Genomic DNA, 21,151 nt, shown 5'->3' with positions numbered 1-21,151 from the left:
TGTGTTCAGCACCCCCAGATCCAGAAGAAGTCCCAGTACATCAAGTATCTGTGCTGTGACGACGTCAGGACCCTCCACCAATGGTTCAACGGCATTCGCATCGCCAAGGTGAACCTTAACCTCCACGTCACTCTTAAACATGACTACTAGAGGCTGTATAGAAATGTTTCTCTCAAGCCAAAAGGGGTCCCCTGAACTAAAAGCTTACTTTAAAAAAAAAAGTTTGTTTCCCTTAACTTACGATTGTTTTACAATGCAACCAAAATTCAACATTCAATGTGAACAATTAGCAACTGCGCTTCTCTTTAATAAACAACAGTGACCTCTCTCTTTCCCCCACGGTGGCGGTGGTGTAGTACGGGAAACTGCTGTATGTGAACTACCAGGAGGCCATGAAGCGCACGGAGGCGGCCTACGACTGGTCCTCCCTCTCCACCTCCAGCATCCGCTCTGGCTCCAGCTCCGGCTCAGCCAGTCTGCCCGGTGAGTCAGCCTTCCAGGGCTTACAACTGGTCTGGGATCAGCTGCTCAAGTCCACGGTGGTCCACTGAGGCCTAATGGTAATGGCTGGGGGACTGTGATAGACGAGCACAGATCCGGGATCAGCTTGGTAACCAAATCGAATTGACCTCAATTTGAGGTGATGTTGATTCAGTAGAGATTGATATGCTATTAATTAATTGATTGGCCATTATTTTCAATGACGACTTTTCGATTCAATTTATGAATTGAAGTTCAGATGGAGTTGACCACAACCCCTGTCTAGCAGTAGGTCAATTTATTCTAGTTCTGATCTTGAATCAGTTGTTGTGGTTTTGAGGGTTTAGGTGATAAACAAGATCTCTTGTCTATCTACAGACATGTGGATTCACCCTTTTTTACACATTCACTCCCATTAATCAAATCTGCAGAAGAGGGAGTACTAAATGTGGCAGTTCGGTGGCTTCAGAGACTCTTGTTAGCCAATGCAGAGGTCAGAAATCTAGTGTTTATATGCTCCGGGGTGAGTTTTCCCCCTACGTACAAATCTAGGATCAGCTTCCCCTTGCCCAATCCTAACCTTAACCATTAGTGGGGAAATGCAACACTGACCCAAGATCAGCATCTAGCGGCTTTCTTCCATGGCTGTGTGTGTGTGCCCCCCAGAGTCCCAGTCGAACCACTCGGGCCAGTCAGACAGTGGAGTGGACACGGCCTCCAGCCACGGGCGCTCCCAGAGCGTGGTCAGCTCCATCTTCTCTGAGGCCTGGAAGAGAGGAACGCAGATGGAGGAGAACACCAGGGTTAGTCCTTCTCCCCTTTGACCTCTCCTCTTCACGCCAATATATCCCTCCTTTGTATTTCCTCTCATCTCTCTATATGTCTCTCCGTTATCTCTCCTTTCTCCTCTTCTCTTTGTCTCCATCAGATTTTTTTATGTAAATGATTGATTTTGTCTCAATCGCACTTTTTTTCCTTTCTGTCTTTGCTTGAATTTTTCTTTCACTCATTGCTGGTACTACTAAGGTTCTACTTTCGGGTAACACTTTATTTTGATAGTCTGTCTGTAGAGCATCTACAGATAAGACTATCAGTAACATTTCAACCAGGGCCGGCGCCAGAACAAATCAGTTGGACTACTTATGATTTCCATATGGGGTCCTTTTGATTTCCATATGGGGGCCTTTTGATTTCCATATGGGGTCCTTTTGATTTCCATATGGGGGCCTTTTGATTTCCATATGGGGCAAGTTTTTTTTTTTTTTTTTGCAGGACCTCTTTCCGTGGAAAAACTAGAACCGCCATTCAAGCTAATGAGCAGTCATTCGGACTGCAACATTCTAACAGTTTAATTAATACATTTCATACATGCTATCGCAAAAATAATCATTTGGTTGTGTTTATGAAGGTAACATTAGAATATGAAAAATATAGTTTGTTACTGTTTATGTAAAAACACATTTTATTTGTGGAGTGCCTTTGTTACAACTATGAAACAGAAAGCATATGTTGGAACTAACAGCTTTTTACATCTGCAAAAAAATACGATATCCCAACCACCAAGATGCACAGTCAGCAAGATGCACGGTCAAATGATGAAACATTCGTTGCCTTAACATTATTATAAGCTCCAAGTGTAAATAGTGAAAATCACCACAAAAGCATAAATGTCATTCTAATGAATATATGACCGCAGTCAAAAATGGTCAATTACTATCCGCTCGTGCTTACATGGTGTGTCTTCACACTATGGCACAAGTTGGAGCATGTCACATAAACAACGAAAGCTAGTGAGTGCGTTGCTGATGTTGTTTTTTTGCTTGAGATGTAGGGCCGGCGGCTCTCTGTGATGACATTTTGTGCTGATAATCAGACAGTTGCATTGTCTCTAACTTTTTCTATCCAAACGGTTAGTGTGAAATTAGTTTTGGTGTATGTTCAGTTTCGAGGCAACTGTCGGGGTAATTATCAACTGGGCACGGCACCTTTTAATTATCGGGAGGAGGGAAGCAGGCCCTACTGTCGGGAGTAGTGGGGGGCAAGGTGGGAATACCATAAAGAAAATGACATGCCCTCCTAACAGTGGTTATAACACCAGTTCTGTTTCTGATATTAAAATTCTAACAATGGCAGTGTGTTTTATAGACTTTTTTAGGTAAAGTCGAGGGCGGCATGACTTAAAACGTCAGAGTATTTTTTTTTTTTTTATGACCTTTTTAAATGTGGCATGAACACAACCAGTCGTGATGTGTTCAACCGATTTTGTCAAACAAATCACTTCAAAAAGTAGGTTACATTTTTCACGTTCGTCAAAAATAATTCCAGCATCCAAACAGTGCACTGTGCACCCGCCAACTTTCCTTCAATGTGCAAGTGTCTGAAACAACTATCTCACCAGAGAAAGCATCAGAGCGATGCTTTCAGCCCCGGCTTGGCCCCTGTCTTACAACATCAACAAAACGAAGGAGCTGGTCGTGGACTTCAGGAGACAGCAGAGGGAGCACGCCCCCATCCACATCGACGGGGCCGCAGTGGAGAAGGTGAAGAGCTTCAAGTTCCTCGGCGTACACATCACTGACAATCTGAAACGGTCCACCCACACAGACATTGTGGTGTAGACGACGCAACAGCACCTCTTCGACCTCAGGAGGCTGAAGAAATTCGTCTCGGCCCCTAAGACCCTCACAAATGCACCATTGAGAGCATCCTGTATCACCGTCTGGCACCTACAGCACCTGATGTCACAGGAAGACCAAAAGGATCATCAAGAATATCAACCATGGCCTGTTCACCCCGCTATCATCCAGAAGGCGAGGTCAGTACAGGTGCAACAAAGCYGGGACCGAGAGACTGAAAAACAGCTTCTATCTCAAGGCCATCAGATTGTTTATATAGCCGTCTCTAGCCGGCTACCACCTGGTTACTCAACCCTGCACCTTCGAGGCTGCTGCCCTATGCACATAGACATGGAATCAATAGTCACTTTTAATGGAACACTGGTCACTTTAATAATGTTTACATACTGTATTCTAGTCAGTGCCATCCTATTCAACTATTGCTGTATATATACAATATTCTATACTACGTACTCTACAAATATACTAAATATTATATACACGTACTGTCCATAATGTCTATACATCCCATCACATATATATTTATACTCCGGAYTCTGACATTGCTCGTCCTAATATTTCTRTATTTCTTAATTCCATTTTTTTACTTTTAGATTTGTGTGTATTGTTGTGAATTGTTAGATATTACTGCACTGTTGGAGCTAAGAACACAAGCATTTTGCTACACCCACAATAACATCTGGMTAAATATGTGTATGCGACCAATATTTTGCCCATGTACAGTATGTGATGCTGTCTGGCCAAAAAGAGTATGACATGCCATACTATTTTTGTCCAGACAGCATCACATACATGGGCTACACATACTCAGACAGGGGGGCGCTGTTTCGCTCGCTCTGATGATTTATCTGAGATTGATGAGTCTTCCTGTCTCTGCTCATCTCGGTCAAATAATTTATCAATATTTAAATACTTTATTTGGACGGGAGGAGGTACGGTAGGGCGGTCCAGGCCACCTAATGCCCACTCATAACACTGGGGCTGATTTCACTATCTACTAACCCTTATCCTAAACTTAACCCTMGCCTTAACYTTATGCTAACCCTTACCCGAATCCTTATTCTAACCGTACCCTTATTGTTAGCAATTTATGTTATTCTTCAATAACACATACTCCAAAGCAAATCAGGGGGAGAAAAATWGGTTTATTCAAAGAGGACAAATCATAATGTTATGCTGGGAGGTAGATGTTCATTCTCCCCTGTCCTCAGCTTTTCTCCACAGAACAAAGGAAGAGGATGCCATTTATAACCCCCCACCCTAGCCTGGGGTTGACCAATCAGAAGTCCGTGCAGTACAACTGGGCCAATGGCCAAATAACAAGTATCCTGCTCCAGACTCAATGTACAGAACGTAGCACMCTGAGTTCAGGAGTGACATTYCACAGATTCTGTTGAACTGAAACCCAACTCCTATTTATATTGACAATTCCCCATTGACCATTAATTCTAGTACTYTTGTCCTCTCATCCTCTRCGTTGTGTATTTATCTTCAAAATATTCTTATACTCAAGCCGTCGCTTATCAACAGATAGTCCATGGTGATCCTGTACTCATTGTGTGTACTTCTCTATCCCCGCACAGATGAGGGAGTCCACCCGAGGCGCCACCCTCCCCCACCCTGCCCAAACGCACCGCCAGACCCCACAACTGGAACCCCCTGCGTTGGCTGCGCCACCACAGCCACAACAGCARCCGCCTCCCCAGACTCGCAGCAGCTACACCCACGCTCTACCCCCCAAGCCACAGGGGGGTACCTCCTCCCCACTTCAACAGCAACTGCCCCCCCAGATCCGCAGCAGTTACACCCAGGTCTTGCCTACCCTGCCCCAACAGCCCTCCCCTCCACCGTCCCAACAGCCCTCCCCTCCACCGCCCAAGAACAGCCCTCCCTCCACCGCCCAACAGCCCTCCCTCCACCGCCCCAACACCCTCCCCTCCCCCGCCCCAAACAGCCCTCCCCTTCACCGCCCCAACAGCCCTCCCCTCCACCTGCCCCAACAGCCCTCCCTCACCGCCCCAACAGCCCTCCCCTCACCGCCCCACAGCTGCCCCCCAGATCCGCAGCAGTTACACCCAGGTCTTGCCTACCCTGCACAACAGCCTTCCCTCCACCGCCCCAACAGCCCTTCCCTCCACCGCCCCAACAGCTGCCCCCCCAGATCCGCAGCAGTTACACCCAGGTCTTGCCTTCCCTGCCCTTCCCTCCACCCCAGAACAGCCCTTCCCTCCCCGCCAGAACAGCCCTTCCCTTCCACCGCCAGAACAGCCCTTCCCTCCACCGCCCAGAACAGCCCTCCCTCCACCGCCAGAACAGCCCTTCCTCCACCGCCCAACAGCCCTTCCCTCCACCGCCCAACAGCCCTTCCTCCACAGCCCCAAACCCTCCCTCCACCGCCCCAACAGCCCTTCCTCCACCGCCCCAACAGCCCTTCCCTCCACCCCCCAACAAGCCCTTCCCCCACCGCCCACAGCCCTCCCCTCCACCGCCCCAACAGCTGCCTCCCCAGATCCGCAGTAGTTACACCCAGGTCTTGCCCTCCCTTTCACCAACCCCCCCCAGCCCACCCCTTACACCACTCTCCCTGCCCCCCCAGCGCTTTCTCCACCACCCCAACAGCTACCCCCCCAGATCCGCAGCAGTTACACCCAGGTCTTGCCCTCCCTGCCCCCCAACCCTCTCCACCACCCCCCCCCAGCTCTCTCCACCACCCCCCCAGCTCTCTCCTCCACCACCCCAACAGCTGTCCCCACAGCCCTACAGCCAGCTACAACCAAGCTGTGCCCCCTCCACCCCCGCCACCCCCTCCCCGCCACCCCTGCCTGCCAGCACACCCCTCACTACATCGGGCCCCACAGTGTTCGCAAGTACACACCATCACCCGGCTGCAGAACCAGAACGCCCCCACCAGGCCGCCAATCACCACAGGGCGCAGAACAACCACCAAAGCCCCACCCAGGGCCGTCAGTCAAGCCCCGCCTTCTCCCCATCAGACGCTGTCAAACCGCTGGTCAAACAAACATCAACGTCCCGCCTCCCCCGCCCGCCCCTCCCCCCCTCCATGCCTTGCTCTGGTCGGCCATGGCCCCGCACTCCGCTCGTTCCCCCAGCCCGCGCCGGCCTGCCCCAGCTTCCATCCCACCACCGCCGGGAGCAACGGCAATCCCCCCTCCCCTCCTCCTCCACCGCCCCAGACCCCATGCCAGGTCTGCTGCCCATTGCCCTACGTGCCAACGCCCTCCGGCGAGCACTGGCCCAGAAGTTTCCCCAGCGTCCCCTCCAGGCCTCTGTCCCACCCGCTGCCAGACTTTGGTAGAGTCCCCCCGCCACCGCCTCCTCCCCCGCCACCTCCCCCTCATACCCCACCGCCTCCCCAGAAGCTCTCGGTGGCTCCCCCACCTCCTCCTCCCCCACCTCCTCCTCCCCCAACTCCTCAGCAGCAGTACTCGCCCGCAGCTGCTCCCCCCCGCTGCCCTACCCAAAACCTTCTCCCCGGTGCTTCTCTCCACCACAAGTGCCCGGAAGCCTCTCTACCCTGTTTCCCCTCTCCCCCCCGCCCCACCTCTGCCCCTACTCCTCCCCCACCCCCACCCCTCCTCCTCCGGTTCAATGAAGAAGCAGCACAGCCTCCCAGATAGCTCACACCCCCAACCAGCCCCCTCCCAATTTCCCAAGCAGCACAGCCTCTCCAAGCCGCCACACCATGTCATCACGAGCCCGCCCACCACTACCTCCCTGCGTGAAAACAGATGGCAAGCCAGTTCCCAGGGTCCACACTGTCAACCAATCAACTTGAGAGCGCCAAAGCCCCCTATCCCCTCCTGCGGTGAAAGGCCAAACCAAGTGGCAGCCAGGCTGTGACAGGCCCAGCAACAGGCCTCTGAGTTCCCTCCACCCGCTTCTTGAGAGCAGCCTGCCGTTCACTCCTTCCCTCCCCCTCCTCCTCCGTCCCCACCTGCTCCAGTCACCAGACCTTGCCCCTCTTGCTCCACCTCCCCCTCCCATCACTCGGCCCCACCCCTCCGCCCCCCCCCTCTCCACCCGGCAACCTATCTCGCCCCTGAAAGATCTCCATCGGCTCCTCCACACCCTCCTCAGGCTCTCATGCTGGGGCGCCAGGAAGCCCCAAGCGGCCCGCCACCCCCCAGAAGGCCTCCAGCATCAAGTCTAACTCTTCGCGCTGAATACAGGAGTCCCGCAGAACCTTCTCAGCAATTCGCCCCCCAGTTCCTCTTCCCCCTCCACCTCCCATCCTCCCTGCCCGTGTCCTTGGCGTAGTGTCTCCCTCTAACGACCCCTCTCCTCCCCGGCCCCCCCCTGGCGCCCCCAAGCCAGCAAGTTGAAACCCTGGCCAACCTGCCCCTGGCCCTGCAGCGCCAAAGTGGGTCAAGTGGCCAGCAGCACCAGTCCAGCCGACTCCCATTGCGCCACTGGCCTACATTCCGCCCATCCCCGCCGGCGTCTTGATCTCTTCCCCCCTCCTCCACTGCCCAGTGACGCCACTCGGCGCCCAACCTAAGGGTAGCAGTGGTAAACCCCAGCAAAAGTACCGCCGCCCCTCCCGTCCCCCTTCCCCCCGCCACCATCAACTCCTCCTGGGCAAGGGTCTCCCTGAAGAAGGCCCACCCCCACGCTGCAGCGGAAAAGCCGTCTCCCCCGCGCCCTGTCCCCGCCTCCCCAAATGCCTGCCCCTTGCCTACCTCGCCCCCCAAGGGGAACAGGGCAACAACGCGCCCCCCAGCCTGGAGCAACTTCATGGACGACCTGAACCGGACTCTGAAGCGCAAGTCGGTGAGCCGGCAGGGCTCGCTCTCCTCGTCCCGCCTGTCCGGCCCCAAGCTGGAGCCCGCCTCGGGCACCATGGACGACATGGAGTTGGCACTGCCCCCTCCACCKCCCGAGTTGCTGTCAGGGGGGAACGTCTCAGGCTATGCAACGCTACGGCGGGGGCCCCCACCGGCCCCACCCAAGAGGGGGGGCAACACCAAACTGACACACTGACCAGGGGAGTGGTAGAAAGGGAGACTGTTGGATGATGCCTACTTTACCTCTCTTGGAGAGGAGCTTCTATCTATCATATATCTATCACACAGGACCGTCAGTGGACATTGACAAACTGAACTCCTCGTGTTCCATGATTATGATGGTGAATACTTAACCATGTAAATAAGGAAACGCCAAACCATGTATCAGCTTCTTCGCCGTATGTTTGTGCCACGTAGTCAGAAAACCATAATAACGACTCATTCATTCTGCATTGGTACTGCATGGACATGCTGTAAAACATGAAGCTCTGTGTGTGTGTGTGTGTGTGTGTACCCGTTTTGTGTGCGTACCCGTGTATGTGTGCATATGCATCCATATGTGTGAGAGCGAGAGATAAATGGGGGACAGCTCATAAAGGAAGGCCTCTGTAATAGGGATTGCTATTTTGCCTCTGTTTTTATATGAAGTTATTTAATACATGAAAGGATTTTCTTTATAGTTACGTTTTTAAAAGCTGCAAGTATGTTGGAGAGATGCGGATAAGATCGAAAAACTTTAATCAATGAGATAAGAATTCTCAGAGAGTTTTGACATTTCCTAAGTATTCCCTGAATGTTTTACAAGTGTAAAACGCAAATCGGAAGGACGCCTTTTTTCACAGACGATTGCACTCTCGAAAGAATCTCCAAATGGAAAAAAATGAGATTCTCTCCTCCCAAAGGCACGAAACCATGACTGTGCACCTGGTAACATTTGTGACTGGGAATAATTTTTTGTTTGTTMATTTTTAATTTAATGCATACAATTTTTTTTGCTTAACTGAAGACTGGAACGGCACGTTGTGTGTATGTCTTTCGAATGCCCTGTGGGTTGTGTGCTGTGTTTGTTTGACCTTTGACCTGACCGGCATCTGAGTCGGGTTCATTAGGCACCAAGCAGAAGAAACGGACTGTGAAACAGGGAGGGACTCACTGGATTTGTCCAATAAGAAACACACATTTTCGATTTTCGTTGGGACATGCTTTAAAATGTTTGGTGCCTAATGAACATCTGCTTCTGTTTATCTGTACAGTAACAGCTTCTGCTCCCCTCCCATCGGCCCCTGCCGCCTTTAGATTGTCACATGACATGGCCTAAAAATCATAGAAATAGAATGTACAGAGTGGGGGCAGCTATGCTCCAGGTGCCGTTTACCATATACTCAGTTATTCTCAACATGGTGGCTAAAATTGAAGCGACACGTTGTTGCTTTAAGGTACTGATCATTGAATTATGTTGCCAGTAGCATTAGACTAGACCTGACTGGCTAAATTAATTCACAAATTCCCGTCTGGCTCGCATTAAAATTGAATGTTGCTTTCTATATCCTGTTTTTATGGCCTAAACATCCCAGTGTGGTGCAGTTTCCTGCTTCTCCTGCCAAAGGGCAGTGCAGAGAGGGGGCGGGCGGGGTTCTCGCACCAATGCCTTCATTTCAAGGGTGCTAGTACTTATTGTCCTAATAAGCCTGGCTATCAAGGTGCTGACATCTTAAAAGTTCAATGTAGGGTGTGTCCCAATTCTCCACTCTTCTCCCGAAGTGTGACCATCTTGGATTGGATTGATAGAAGCATTAGCTTCGGTTTCCACTATTTTCAGCAATAGCTACAGTATAGCGACCATAACCAAATAAAGCTGAATGACTGAACTCAAGTGGACCATGAATGTTGAGGGACCACTACTAGACGCATAAAACATGCTGTCATGTTAATCTTGCTTATCTATATTGCTTCTGCTCTGTATTGGTGAAGTTGGCTCTAGACGCTGATCTTGGGTCAGTTGCGCATTTTTGCTGGTTGGGGGCAGGGAAGCTGATCCTAGATCTGTACCCAGGGGAAACTTCACACCAGAGCCTGTGCATTTTCATGATTGAATATCATCCTTTTCAGGTTGTTGGTTTGCAGTATGTCAAACTGAAGTAGGCATTAAATTATTGACGTGTTGTGTATCTGATTTTGGGGGCCATATGAAACTAAATGAATAAAACGGGGGGAGATCGCAGACTAAATGTCTCTACTTGCCGAAGATCACAATATAAATGTTTGTAATCATACCTCRACCCTGTACTGCTCTCTTGTTTATCACCAACTCTATGGTTCATTTATTGGTTAACTTAAAGGGGCAATCTGGGACTCAAACAAACTTTTTTGCTAAATAGCTAAGGAATGGGGTTGGTGTAATCTAACCACAAACAATTTAACCAGGGATGAGATTCAATTCGCTTGCACCATCTAAAGGTAATTTAAAATTGAGCTGACATCGTTTATCATGAATGCAATGGAKTAAAACAAGCTTCTATTTTTAGTTTTGATTGTGGTAAGTGTAATTAAGTTCAATAATCAATTTGCTATCATTCATTTAAAAGTAAAATTGGATGTACCAATCCCAGATTGCTCCTTTTAGAAATTGGTGATCTTAGGCTTGCTTCCAGGGCAGAGATTTTCTGAATTGATTGGTTGGAAAGATTGAATCCTATGACGGTACTACGTTAAGTCACTAAGCTCTTCATAAGGCCATTCTACTGCCAATGTTTGTGGCTGTGTGCTCGATTTTATACACCTGTCAGCAACGGGTGTGGCTGAAATTGCCAAATCCACTCATTTGAAGGGKTGTCCACATACGTTTATGTATATGTAACATATAGTTAGTGAAATCAATGCAATTGAAAGGTTGCTGATACCAATCCAGTGATGTCAGATCAGCGGTTACTTCAAAGAAGGAAGGGTCAAGGTTCAATTTTTTTAGGCTTCGTGTCCTGTTGTGTTCTAGAAGAGCTCATTTGTATACCCGTCACTGGTATGATATGCATAGATATACATTGTGTACAAAACATTTAGGAACACTTGCTCTTTCTATGAGGACTGACCAGGTGAAAGCTATAATCCTTTATTGACGTCACTTGTTAAATCCACTTCAATGAAGATGAAGGGGAGACGGGTCAAAGAAGGATTTTAAGCCTCGAGACAATTGAGACATGGATTGTGTGCCATTCTGAGGGTGACTGGACAAGACAAAAGATTTGTGCCTTTTGAACAGGGTWTGGTGGTAGGTGCTAGGCACACCGGTTTGAGTGTCAAGAACTGCAACGCTGCTGGGTTTTTCATGCTTAAGTTTCCTTTGTATCAAGAATGGTCCACTACCCAAAGGATATCCAGCCAACTTGACACAACGGTGGGAAGCATTGGAGTCGACATGGACCGGCATCCCTGTGGAACGCTTTCCACGCCTTGTAGAGTCCATGCCTTGAAGAATTGAGGCTGTTCTGAGTGCAAAAGGGGGTGCAACTCATTTATTAGGAAGGTGTTCCTAATGTTTTGTACAAAGTCTGTTTATACACAGTCCACCCAATTGTTCATTTGACTATCAAATCAGCTCTATGGMCAATAATTGGGCTGCCTGTATAAACACAGCCAAACAGTCTTTGATAATAAGATGGAATGTAGCTCTGGGTTCAGTGTTGATGGGCTTTGAATGCCCTCTTGTGGTCTCCACATGTCTTGCATTCACAGGATCACCCTGCATGCGTCTTTCAATCATGATGGATAGTAGATCATTCATAGAAATTTTTGCTTGTATGTCCCTCTTACAAAACATGAAAATGAATGATGACTCGCATTCAGACAAGAGTAATCAATTTAATTGGRAATGATCTCTTATGTTCCAGTGCCACCATCAGAACCTCCCTGCTTTCCAACGAGTACTGTCAGGGCCTGATCAGGAGAATGTCACGTTCAGATAGAAATGTATGGTGTAGAACAGATATGGTTGTCATTCAGAATTGTACTGTATAGAGCTGACAATTCCCTATTCTATCTGCAACACTCGTAACGTTTCACATCATTGAATACACTCCRGGTGTGTCGTGCMGAGTCACTCCAGGTGGTTGCCGATKCTGTCGCCCCTTGGGATCGGTTGAGGCTCCACTTCTTGTCTGGAGAAAGAGTGGCTGGGAAAGCGAGTGGTCTCGGAGAAGCCAGGCGCAGGCAGGACRGGGCCTGCAGCAATACATTATTTTGGTTAGCACAGTGATTATTTTGTGTGTTCTATACATTGGTGTCAACCGAAGCAGATTTGCTTTAGCCTGGTCCCTAGATCTGTTTGTGCCATCTTGCCAACTGACCAAAGGAGATAAAAAGATCGCAATAACAGATCTGGGAATAGGCTAGGTTTGCTTACCCCTGTTCCCTAACGGTTGCACGTTCAACTGCTGCCTCTTCCTCGTGAAATTCTGTTGATAGAGAATCTGGATTTAGTTATTTTTCTGTATTGCTCAGCTGAATACTTCAGCTCTGTTTATACCTGGTGCTAACATGGATCCTTTGTCCTGATTTTGCCCACATTTCAAGAAATGTCTACACACAGCCCACGTTAACATATGTAGCTTAAGAAACAAGGTTCATGAAATTAATAACTTGCTAGTAACAGATGATTCATATTCTGACTCTCTCTGAAACTCACTTAGACAATACATTTGATACAGGGGTAGCAATACAAGGTTATAACAAAAAACGACATGTCAGTGGTGGTGTTGCTGTTGATATTCAGAACCACATTCCTGTACAGATTTGAGAGGATCTCATGTTAAATACTGTTGAAGTAATATGGCTACAGGTTAACCTGCCTCACCTAAAGCCCATTCTGGTGGGAAGCTGCTATAGACCACCCAGTGCTAACAGTCAGTATCTGGATAACGTGTGAAATGCTTGATAAAGTATGTGATAAAGAGGTATATTTTCTGGGTGAATATTGACTGGCTTTAATCAAGCTGCAACCCGGTTATCAGTCAACCTACAAGGGTAGTTACAAACAGCAGAGGAATGAAATTATCAACATGTATTGATCACATATTTACTAATGCTGCAGAAATGTGCTTGAAAGCAGTATCCAGATCATTGGATGTAGTGATCCCAATATAGTAGTCATATCTAGGAAAACCAAAGTTCAAAAGGCTACGCCTAATATAGTGTATAAGAGGTCATGGAATACGTTTTTTAGTGATTCCTGTTAAGGTAAAGAATATTTATTGGTGTGTAATGAAGAGCAAACCGATGTTGCACTTGACACATTTATGAAATTGCTTATCCCAGTTACTAATAAGCATGCACCCATTAAGAAAATGACTGTAAAAACTTAAATCCCTGGGGATTGATGAGGAATTGAAAAATGGTATGGTTGAGAGTAATGAGGCAAAACGAATGGCTGCACAACCGATTGGCAGACATAGATCAAATTGAGAACTAGTGCAAAAAAATTGTGCAAAAAAATTAACTACACTATGAAACGACAAAGAATGATACTAAAAAGGCCAACTCAGCTCCATTCATTCATTCATTGAATCAGATGGCTCATTCATCACAAAACCGACTGATATTGCAACAACAATTTTTTAATTGGCAATATGACACTACATACACAAGTCAATTTGACCAAATTATGAAAGAGAAGAATTGTACTTTTGAATTCCGTAAAGTCATTGTGGAAGAGGTGAAAAAATTGTTTTCTATCAACAAGAACCCGGGGTCTGACAATCTGGATGAAAAATTACTGAGGATAATAGCAGACAATATTGCCAGTCCTATTTTCCACATCTTCAATTTAATCCTACTAGAAAGTGTGTGCCCTCAGGCCTAGAGGGAAGCAAGTCATTCCGCTACCTAAGAATAGTAAAGGCCCCTTTTCCTGGCTCAAATAGCCGACCAATCAGCCTGCTACCAACCCGAAGTAAAGTTTTGGAAAATATTGTGTTTGACCAGATACAATGCTATTTTACAGTAAACAATTTAACAGCACGCTATTAGGGAAGGACATTAAACAAGCACAGCACTTACACAAATGACCGATGATTGGCTGAAAAATGTATGATAAAAATATTGTGGGGGCTGTTTTGTTAGACTTCAGTGTGGCTTTTGACAWTATCGATCATAGTCTACTGGAAAAACATATGTTATGGCTTTACACCCCCTGCTATATTGTGGATAAAGAGTTACCTGTCGAACAGAACASAGAGGGKGTTCTTTAATGGATGCCTCTCCAACATAATCCAGGTAGATTCAGGAATTCCCCAGGGAAGCTGTCTAGGCCCCTTTTTTCAATCTTTACTAACCACATGCCAAAAGCCAGTGTGTATGCGGATGACTCAACACTATACACATCAGCTACTACAGCGACTGAAATGATTGCAACACTTTACAAAAAGCTGCAGTTAGTTTCAGAATGATTGTCAAGGAATACATTTGTCCTAAATATTTCAAAACTGAAAGCATTGTATTTGGGGCAAATCATTCACTAAACCTCAACTAAATCTTGTAATAAATGTGGAAATTGAGCAAGTTCAGGTGACTAAACTGCTTGGAGTACCCTGGATTGTAAACTGTCATGGTCAAAACATATTGATACAACAGTAGCTAAGATGGGGAGAAGTCTGTCCATAATAAAGCGCTACTCTACCTTCTTAACAGCACTGTCTCCAAGGCAGGCCCTAGTTTTGTCGCACCTGGACTACTGTTCAGTCGTGTGATTAGGTGCCACAAAGAGGGACTTAGGAAAATTGCAATTGGCTAAGAACAGGGCAGCATAGCTGRCCCTTGGATGAACACAGAGAGCAAACATGAATAATGTGCATGTCAATCTCTCMTGGCTCAAAGTGGAGGAGAGATTGACTTCATCACTACTTCTATTTGTGAGAGGTATTGACATGTTGAAAGCACCKGGCTGTCTGTTTTAAACGACTAGCACACAGCTCGGACACCCATGCATACCCCACAAGACATGCCACCAGAGGTCTCTTCAGAACAGACTATGGGAGGTGCACAGTACTACATGGAGCTCTATTCCACATCAGGTAACCRATGGAAGCAGTAGAATAAGATTTTAAAAACAAAGATACACCTTATGGAACAGCGGGGACTGTGAAGCAACACAAACATTGACACATGCATACGCACACATAACATACGCACTATACACACGCGTACACATGGATTTTGTGTAGTGTAGTAAGGGACTGAGGGCACACGCTTAGTGTGTTGTGAAATCTGTTGAATGTATTGTAATGTTTTATTGTATAACTGCCTTAATTTTGCCAGACCCCAGGAAGAGTAGCTGRTGCCTTGGCAGCAGCTAATGGSGATCCATAAATACAAATATGCTATTAAAATGTCTGTTATCMGTCCACTGTGTCTGCATTGTGACCAGATTTCCTGGTCCCTTCCTTTATGCAAACTATTTCACAGCTATTCTTAAAAAATCATATAATTGTAAGACATGCAATTAGTCAATGGTGGCACCTGTCAATGACTTTAGAGGGTGGAATGACAAATGGTTTCTCTGTCAAGTTCTGTCTACACTTGTAAGATATCCAGACACAATGCGTGTCTGACTACCTCTGGAGGTGGGCAGGATGATCTGATCACAATGTGTCTTGATTGTCTACACCTGTCAAAATGTGGGCACAATCAGAATGTGGACAAGATCAGGGCAAATAACTCAAGTTAGAACCAGGTATAARCGGTTGATGATCAATCCCAAACGGAACCTTAGCCTCTACCTCTAGGYAGTCAATGTCCATCTGAAAGGATTGGATAGATGGAATTGTTGTCATATTACTTGTACCTATCAAATCCTTAAAGATCTACACGAGTGTCTTTAGGCCCTAAAAGGGGCTGATTTTGGGATTGGGCATCTCTTAGGGCGTTTTTACACTTGGTCCCGTTCAGCAAATCTTTGGGAACGCAGTCCGGTTCGCTTACATTTTTGTGCAGTGTGAATGCTTCAAAGGAACTCAGACCCCGCGAAACAAACCGAACTGAGACCATCTCGAGGTGGTTCACTTTTTTTGTGAACCGAAAGCTCTCCAGGTTCACGTATCATTATTTCCACACCAAGCACTATAAGCTTCTGCAAAACAGTTTCCCCTGCCATAGCCCCTCACATTAGTGCCACAAACAAACAAAAATATTATGTGCAGGTTTGGTGATACAATTGAGTATAACATTTTCAATTAAAGCATTAAGATTTTGTTCTTAACTGACTTGCCTAGTTAAATAAAATAAAAATGTATCTGCAGTTATTGTTCTGCCTTTTATCCTGTTACCAGTAATTTTTACAATTTGATTATAATTAGTATGTCTTATTTTGTAACTAAATGCCAACTACATTATTAGCTTCCAAAATGTATGTAGGGACACCCATGGTTGTCCAATAACAGGTTCGAATGGTATGGCTTATTTATTTACCCACAGTGCATTGAGTAAATGTTGGGGGGGGGGGAATCTTGGTTATTTTCTAAGCATAGGAATTTGAATGCAAAGAGGACTCAGACCACAAAAAAGTTGAAGTGAMCTGGTAAGAGAGCTGAGAYCTCATTCAAATCAAAGGGCAGTGTGAATACAAAGAACTGAGTTCATTTWWWWWWAAWTCRCCCCAGAGTTCACTTTAAAGAAGAGTGAGATGAGTTCTTTTAAAGAGGCGATCATGTGAAAACGCCCTTATGTTCTCTTCATCTATTGGGCATCCCCCTCTCTCTGTCCCTCCCCCTCTCACCTCTTCACTGCTGGACTCGGAGCTGGAGCTGTCCTGGCCACATTTCAGGGACACAACCTGAGTGACCTCTGCAGTGACGCGAACACGTGCGGTGCAGGAGGCSGCCGGCTGGGAGAGAGGGAACGAGGGAGGAAAGAAGAATTAGTGGCAGTTAAAATGGGCATACAATAAAGCACTTTGGTCAGTATGCTAGTACAGTATGAATGCACAATGAACGCTTCTCTATCTAAACATCTATATCTTTAGCGTTTTATAACAGGCACCAGTCCTGTTGGAATGTTCAGGGCAGAGAGAAACTCATTTGGTGACATTCTGTTCTCCCCTGTCTGTCACAGCAAACACAGCATCCCATGCCAAAATCAACAGTGTGTGGAGTCTGTCAACAGAGAATGTCCTAAAACCGTCAGTTTCTAGATGAACCCCACAAACCCTTTAGTGGACTCACAGTAATCTATGTCCAGGACCAAACACAAACAATTTGCTCATATTGTCATCCGGTATTGATTTAAAATACAGCTACTGCACTTTATGTAGCTATTTTKCCTGTTCATCTGGTCCTAGATTTAGAAAAGATATTACATTTGTGGGTCAAGAAAATCATTTGTTAAAGAGATGTGGTCATGTATTTACCAGTCCCAATCCTTCGTCAGCTGCGTATTGGGGAGGAATTATTTATTGTACTGCGTCAGTGTATTTCAGTCTCAAAGTAGTGTATAGAGTAGAGTGCTGATCTAGGATCAGGTCGTCCCTGTCCATAGTGTATTTTTATTAATTATGATCTAAAAAGGGAAAACTGATCCTAGATCATCACCCTTACTCTGAGATGCTTGRTATATACAGCCCCTGATCTATTTCTTGCACTGATTTCATAGGCTGCGATGGCACAGGCAGCCCAATTCTGATATTTATTTCACTAATTGGCCTTTTGACAAATCAGATCTTTTCTTTGGCCAATAATCGAGSATCGGGTCTCACCACAAAGAAGCCCACTCTGAAAGCACATCGCTGTGGGTCTTCTCCAGAGCTCTTCAGACAGTCTGTCTCCTTGATCCCAAAGTTCATCATCAGGTCATAAGTGTTCAATCCCAAAGGAACAACCTGGAAGAAAAGATACATTAAGATCTATGTGATGACGTGTATGAACAAAACAACAAAAAAAGTMATGTAACGACCCCTACCTAGGTATGCTTGCTCCTATCTTCCCCAAGTGAGCAGAGGTTAGCAAGTTTGACTTGCTACATTGTTGTCAGAAGTGGGATGGTGCCTGTGAGGCCATTCAGGGAGAAGTCTACACGTGAGGGAACTGGTAGGCTAGATAGACTTGTTAATGTATACGGAACAAAAATATAAAACGCAAAATGCAACATTTTCAAAGATTTTACTGAGTTACAGTAGGGGCAGCAGGTAGCTTAGTGGYTRGAGCGTTGGGCCAGTAACCGAAAGGTTGCTAGATCAAATCCCCGTGTTGACAAGGTAAAAATCTCTCATTCTGCCCCTGAACAAGGCAGTTAACCCACTGTTCCCAGGCTGTCATTGTAAATATGAATTTGCCTAGTTAAATAAAGGTAAAAAAATAAATAAAGGCAATTTAAATACATTAGGCCCTAATCTATAGATTTCAAATGACTGGGAATACAGATATGCATATGTTGGTCTCGAATACTTTATTTTTTTWAAGTAGGGGTGTGGATCCGAAAAGCAGCCAGTATCTGGTGTGACCACATTTTGCCTCATGCAGCGTGACACATGGCCTTTGCATAGAGTTGATCAGGCTGTTGATTGTGGCATATGGAACGTTGTCCCACTCCTCTTCAATGGCTGTGCGTAGTTGCTGGATATTGGCAGGAACAGGCTGTCGTACACTTCGATCCAGAGCATCCCAAACATGCTCAATGGGTTACATGTCTGCTGAGTATGCAGGCCATTGAAGAACTGGGACATTTTCAGCTTCCAGGAATTGTGTACAGATCCTTGCGACATGGGGCTGTGCATTATCATGATGAAACATGAGGTGATGACGGCAGATGAATGGCACAATAATGGGCCTACAAATCTGTCGTTCTGTCCCTGAACAGGCAGTTAACCCACTGTTCCTAGGCCGTCATTGAAAATAAGAATTTGTTCTTAACTGACTTGCCTAGTTAAATAAAGGTAAAATATTTGTTGTTTTTTGAGAAATAAGCTTTTTGTGCGTATGGAAAATTGAAAAACAGATGTTGCGTTTATATATTTTTGTTCCGTGTAGTACTTTCCTATAGTAGGGGCTATATTCCAACTGTAAAGCTTAAACATTGCAGATTCTGCGATAGAAATGTCAAGGTAATTTACGATTGAGCTGACATATGCAGCCTTTACCACTAAAGCGGGAACATTGCCTTTAAATTTCAATCACGCTGTAAAGCTGAACTTCCGCAATGTGGATTGAATAGAGCCCYAAGAGCATACCCCTTAATCTTTACCACATTTTGTTGAGTTACAGCATGAATTTAAAATGGATTCAATTGAGATTTTGTGTCACTGGCCTACACACCCCATAATGTCAGAGTGGAATAATGTTTTAATTTTTTTTGCAAATGAAAATCAAATGTTTTTTGAATGACTATCATCTCTGTACCCCACACATTATCTGTAAGGTCCCTCAGTCGAGCAGTGAATTTCAAATACAGATTCAACCACATTTTCCAATGCCTCACAAAGAAGAGCAACCGATTGGTAGATGGGTAAAAGAAAATAAGAAACGGACATTGAATATCCCTTTGAGCATGGTGAAGTTATTCATCACACTGTGGACGGTGTATCAATACACCCAGTCACTAAAGATACAGGCGTYCTTCTTAACTCAATTGCTGTATTTAATATTCAATACTTTTGCAAACATTTCTAAAAACCTGTTTTCACTTTGTCATCATGTGGTGTTGTGTAGATGGTTGACAAAATAAGAATATTTCATCCATTTTGAATTCAAGCTGTAACACAACAAAACATTTGTTACAGCTTGAATTCAAAATGGATTAAATAGATTTTATCACATTTAATGTGGAATAAATCGAGGGGTATAGATACTTTATGAAGGCACTGTAAATGTAGCCATTCCACTATGAGGTCAGGGGTGAGAAGACACTTACCCTTTTGATAGAGCCACGGGTGACTCGGTATAGACGAAGGCCAGCRTACAGATTGTTGACTTGGGTCATGGTCACGACGAGAGCCTTGTCTGCCGTGGACGCCAACTCTGACTGGTACAGGGGCAAGCCTGCAGAGGTCAAAGGTAAAAGAGGAGACTGAGCACTCATACAGTACATTTCACATCAGTGGTATTTGGGAGGTAATATTGTCCTGGGTCCCTCGTCAGCATTGTGAATGAATGTTTTTATTTTTATTATGTATTATTAATGAGTAACATAATACCTTGAACTGGGTCATGTTCATTAGGGCTCACTGTAGCTAAAACGTTTTGCAACAGAAAACGAAAATAAATATGTCWTATTCCTCCCCATTTTACTCGTTTTCTTCAGTTTGGAGCCCAATAAACACGACTCTGGCTTAGCTTCCTGACTGGACGCAAATGACAAATCAAATGGACTGAGACATGTGTAGAAGCACTATCAGAACCAGCTGCAAAATKGAATTCTACACCTGAAAGGATTGTATATCACTTACCAGAGCAGCACAAAGACTGCAGCAAGGCCAGCATGAGAACACCACACCACTTCATCTTCTGTCTAGCATAAAACAAAGCACCTCGATCATCAACTCCCCCATTCCTTAAATACAKGACGATCAGACTCTATCCTGCCCTCTCCCTCCTGTCCCCTCCTCCTTGCCACAACACTGACTGACCTTAGTTCTTTGGGTTTATTTCATTGCCAACAGTATTGACCTACAGGCTGACCTACATGCCACATGTTCATTTACCTTTCAGTCATTTAGCAGACGCACTTACAATCTTACAAATCAATGCAAACAACTACATATCACAATAGTTGCAAGTAAAACCTTCAAAAAAGCCGCCATAAGCRAAGGCAGTGCTAGCAAAAACAGACAAGTTTGCTCGCAAGAAGAAAGACCGGTACAACAGTTGTTTTCTGATTGTCCTATTCATGTTTTTACATGGTGAAAATAGGGCAAAATGTCATTTTCCAGGGAATCATTCAAGCTGAAACACTGACTGTCATCCACATGTTWATTGTGCTCAAATGCTTGTTGATCATTTATCATTGCACTAAAGATCAAAAAAAATTTTTTTACAAATGTTTTAATATAAAAATAAAAATCTTCTTAGGATACAAAACGGTATTTCTAGTTATTTTAAGTGTTAAGTAACAATATAATTATTACAGCAGTCATCATCAGGATCGTGAAGTTAGTCTCTACAGGCTCGTCCCTATCCTCTCTCTCAATGATGTCAGAGATCAGAGTTTGGTCATCATCAGGATCGTGAAGTTAGTCTCTACAGGCTCGCCCCTATC

At 45.5% G+C, this 21,151-nt stretch overlaps 2 protein-coding genes across 2 annotated transcripts in view; one reads left to right on the top strand and one right to left on the bottom strand.

The window, feature by feature from the left end:
- LOC111971112 (ras-associated and pleckstrin homology domains-containing protein 1-like) overlaps positions 1–10,194 on the top strand; it is a 76,847-nt gene extending 66,653 nt beyond the window's left edge. The window contains exons 12-19 of the mRNA XM_070445883.1: positions 10–108; positions 357–483; positions 1,147–1,283; positions 4,700–5,298; positions 5,355–6,428; positions 6,554–6,942; positions 7,215–7,281; positions 7,637–10,194. Coding sequence (XP_070301984.1) covers positions 10–108; positions 357–483; positions 1,147–1,283; positions 4,700–5,298; positions 5,355–6,428; positions 6,554–6,942; positions 7,215–7,281; positions 7,637–8,117 — 2,973 coding nt within the window. The 3' untranslated portion in view covers positions 8,118–10,194. The remainder of the gene's footprint in view (positions 1–9; positions 109–356; positions 484–1,146; positions 1,284–4,699; positions 5,299–5,354; positions 6,429–6,553; positions 6,943–7,214; positions 7,282–7,636) is intronic.
- A 1,562-nt stretch (positions 10,195–11,756) lies between these two features.
- On the bottom strand, positions 11,757–20,459 carry LOC111971008 (secreted phosphoprotein 24). The gene is given in 7 exon segments (XM_023997805.1): positions 11,757–12,136; positions 12,318–12,369; positions 16,683–16,790; positions 17,658–17,780; positions 19,808–19,935; positions 20,343–20,412; positions 20,415–20,459. Coding segments are annotated over 7 exon segments (636 nt in total). The 5' UTR covers positions 20,445–20,459; the 3' UTR covers positions 11,757–12,011.
- Between the last annotated feature and the right edge of the window lie 692 nt (positions 20,460–21,151).

Source organism: Salvelinus sp. IW2-2015, linkage group LG12, assembly GCF_002910315.2.
Source record: "Salvelinus sp. IW2-2015 linkage group LG12, ASM291031v2, whole genome shotgun sequence".
In the NCBI taxonomy this organism is placed as follows: Eukaryota; Metazoa; Chordata; class Actinopteri; order Salmoniformes; family Salmonidae; genus Salvelinus; species Salvelinus sp. IW2-2015.
This window is presented reverse-complemented; position numbering and strand designations above follow the sequence as displayed.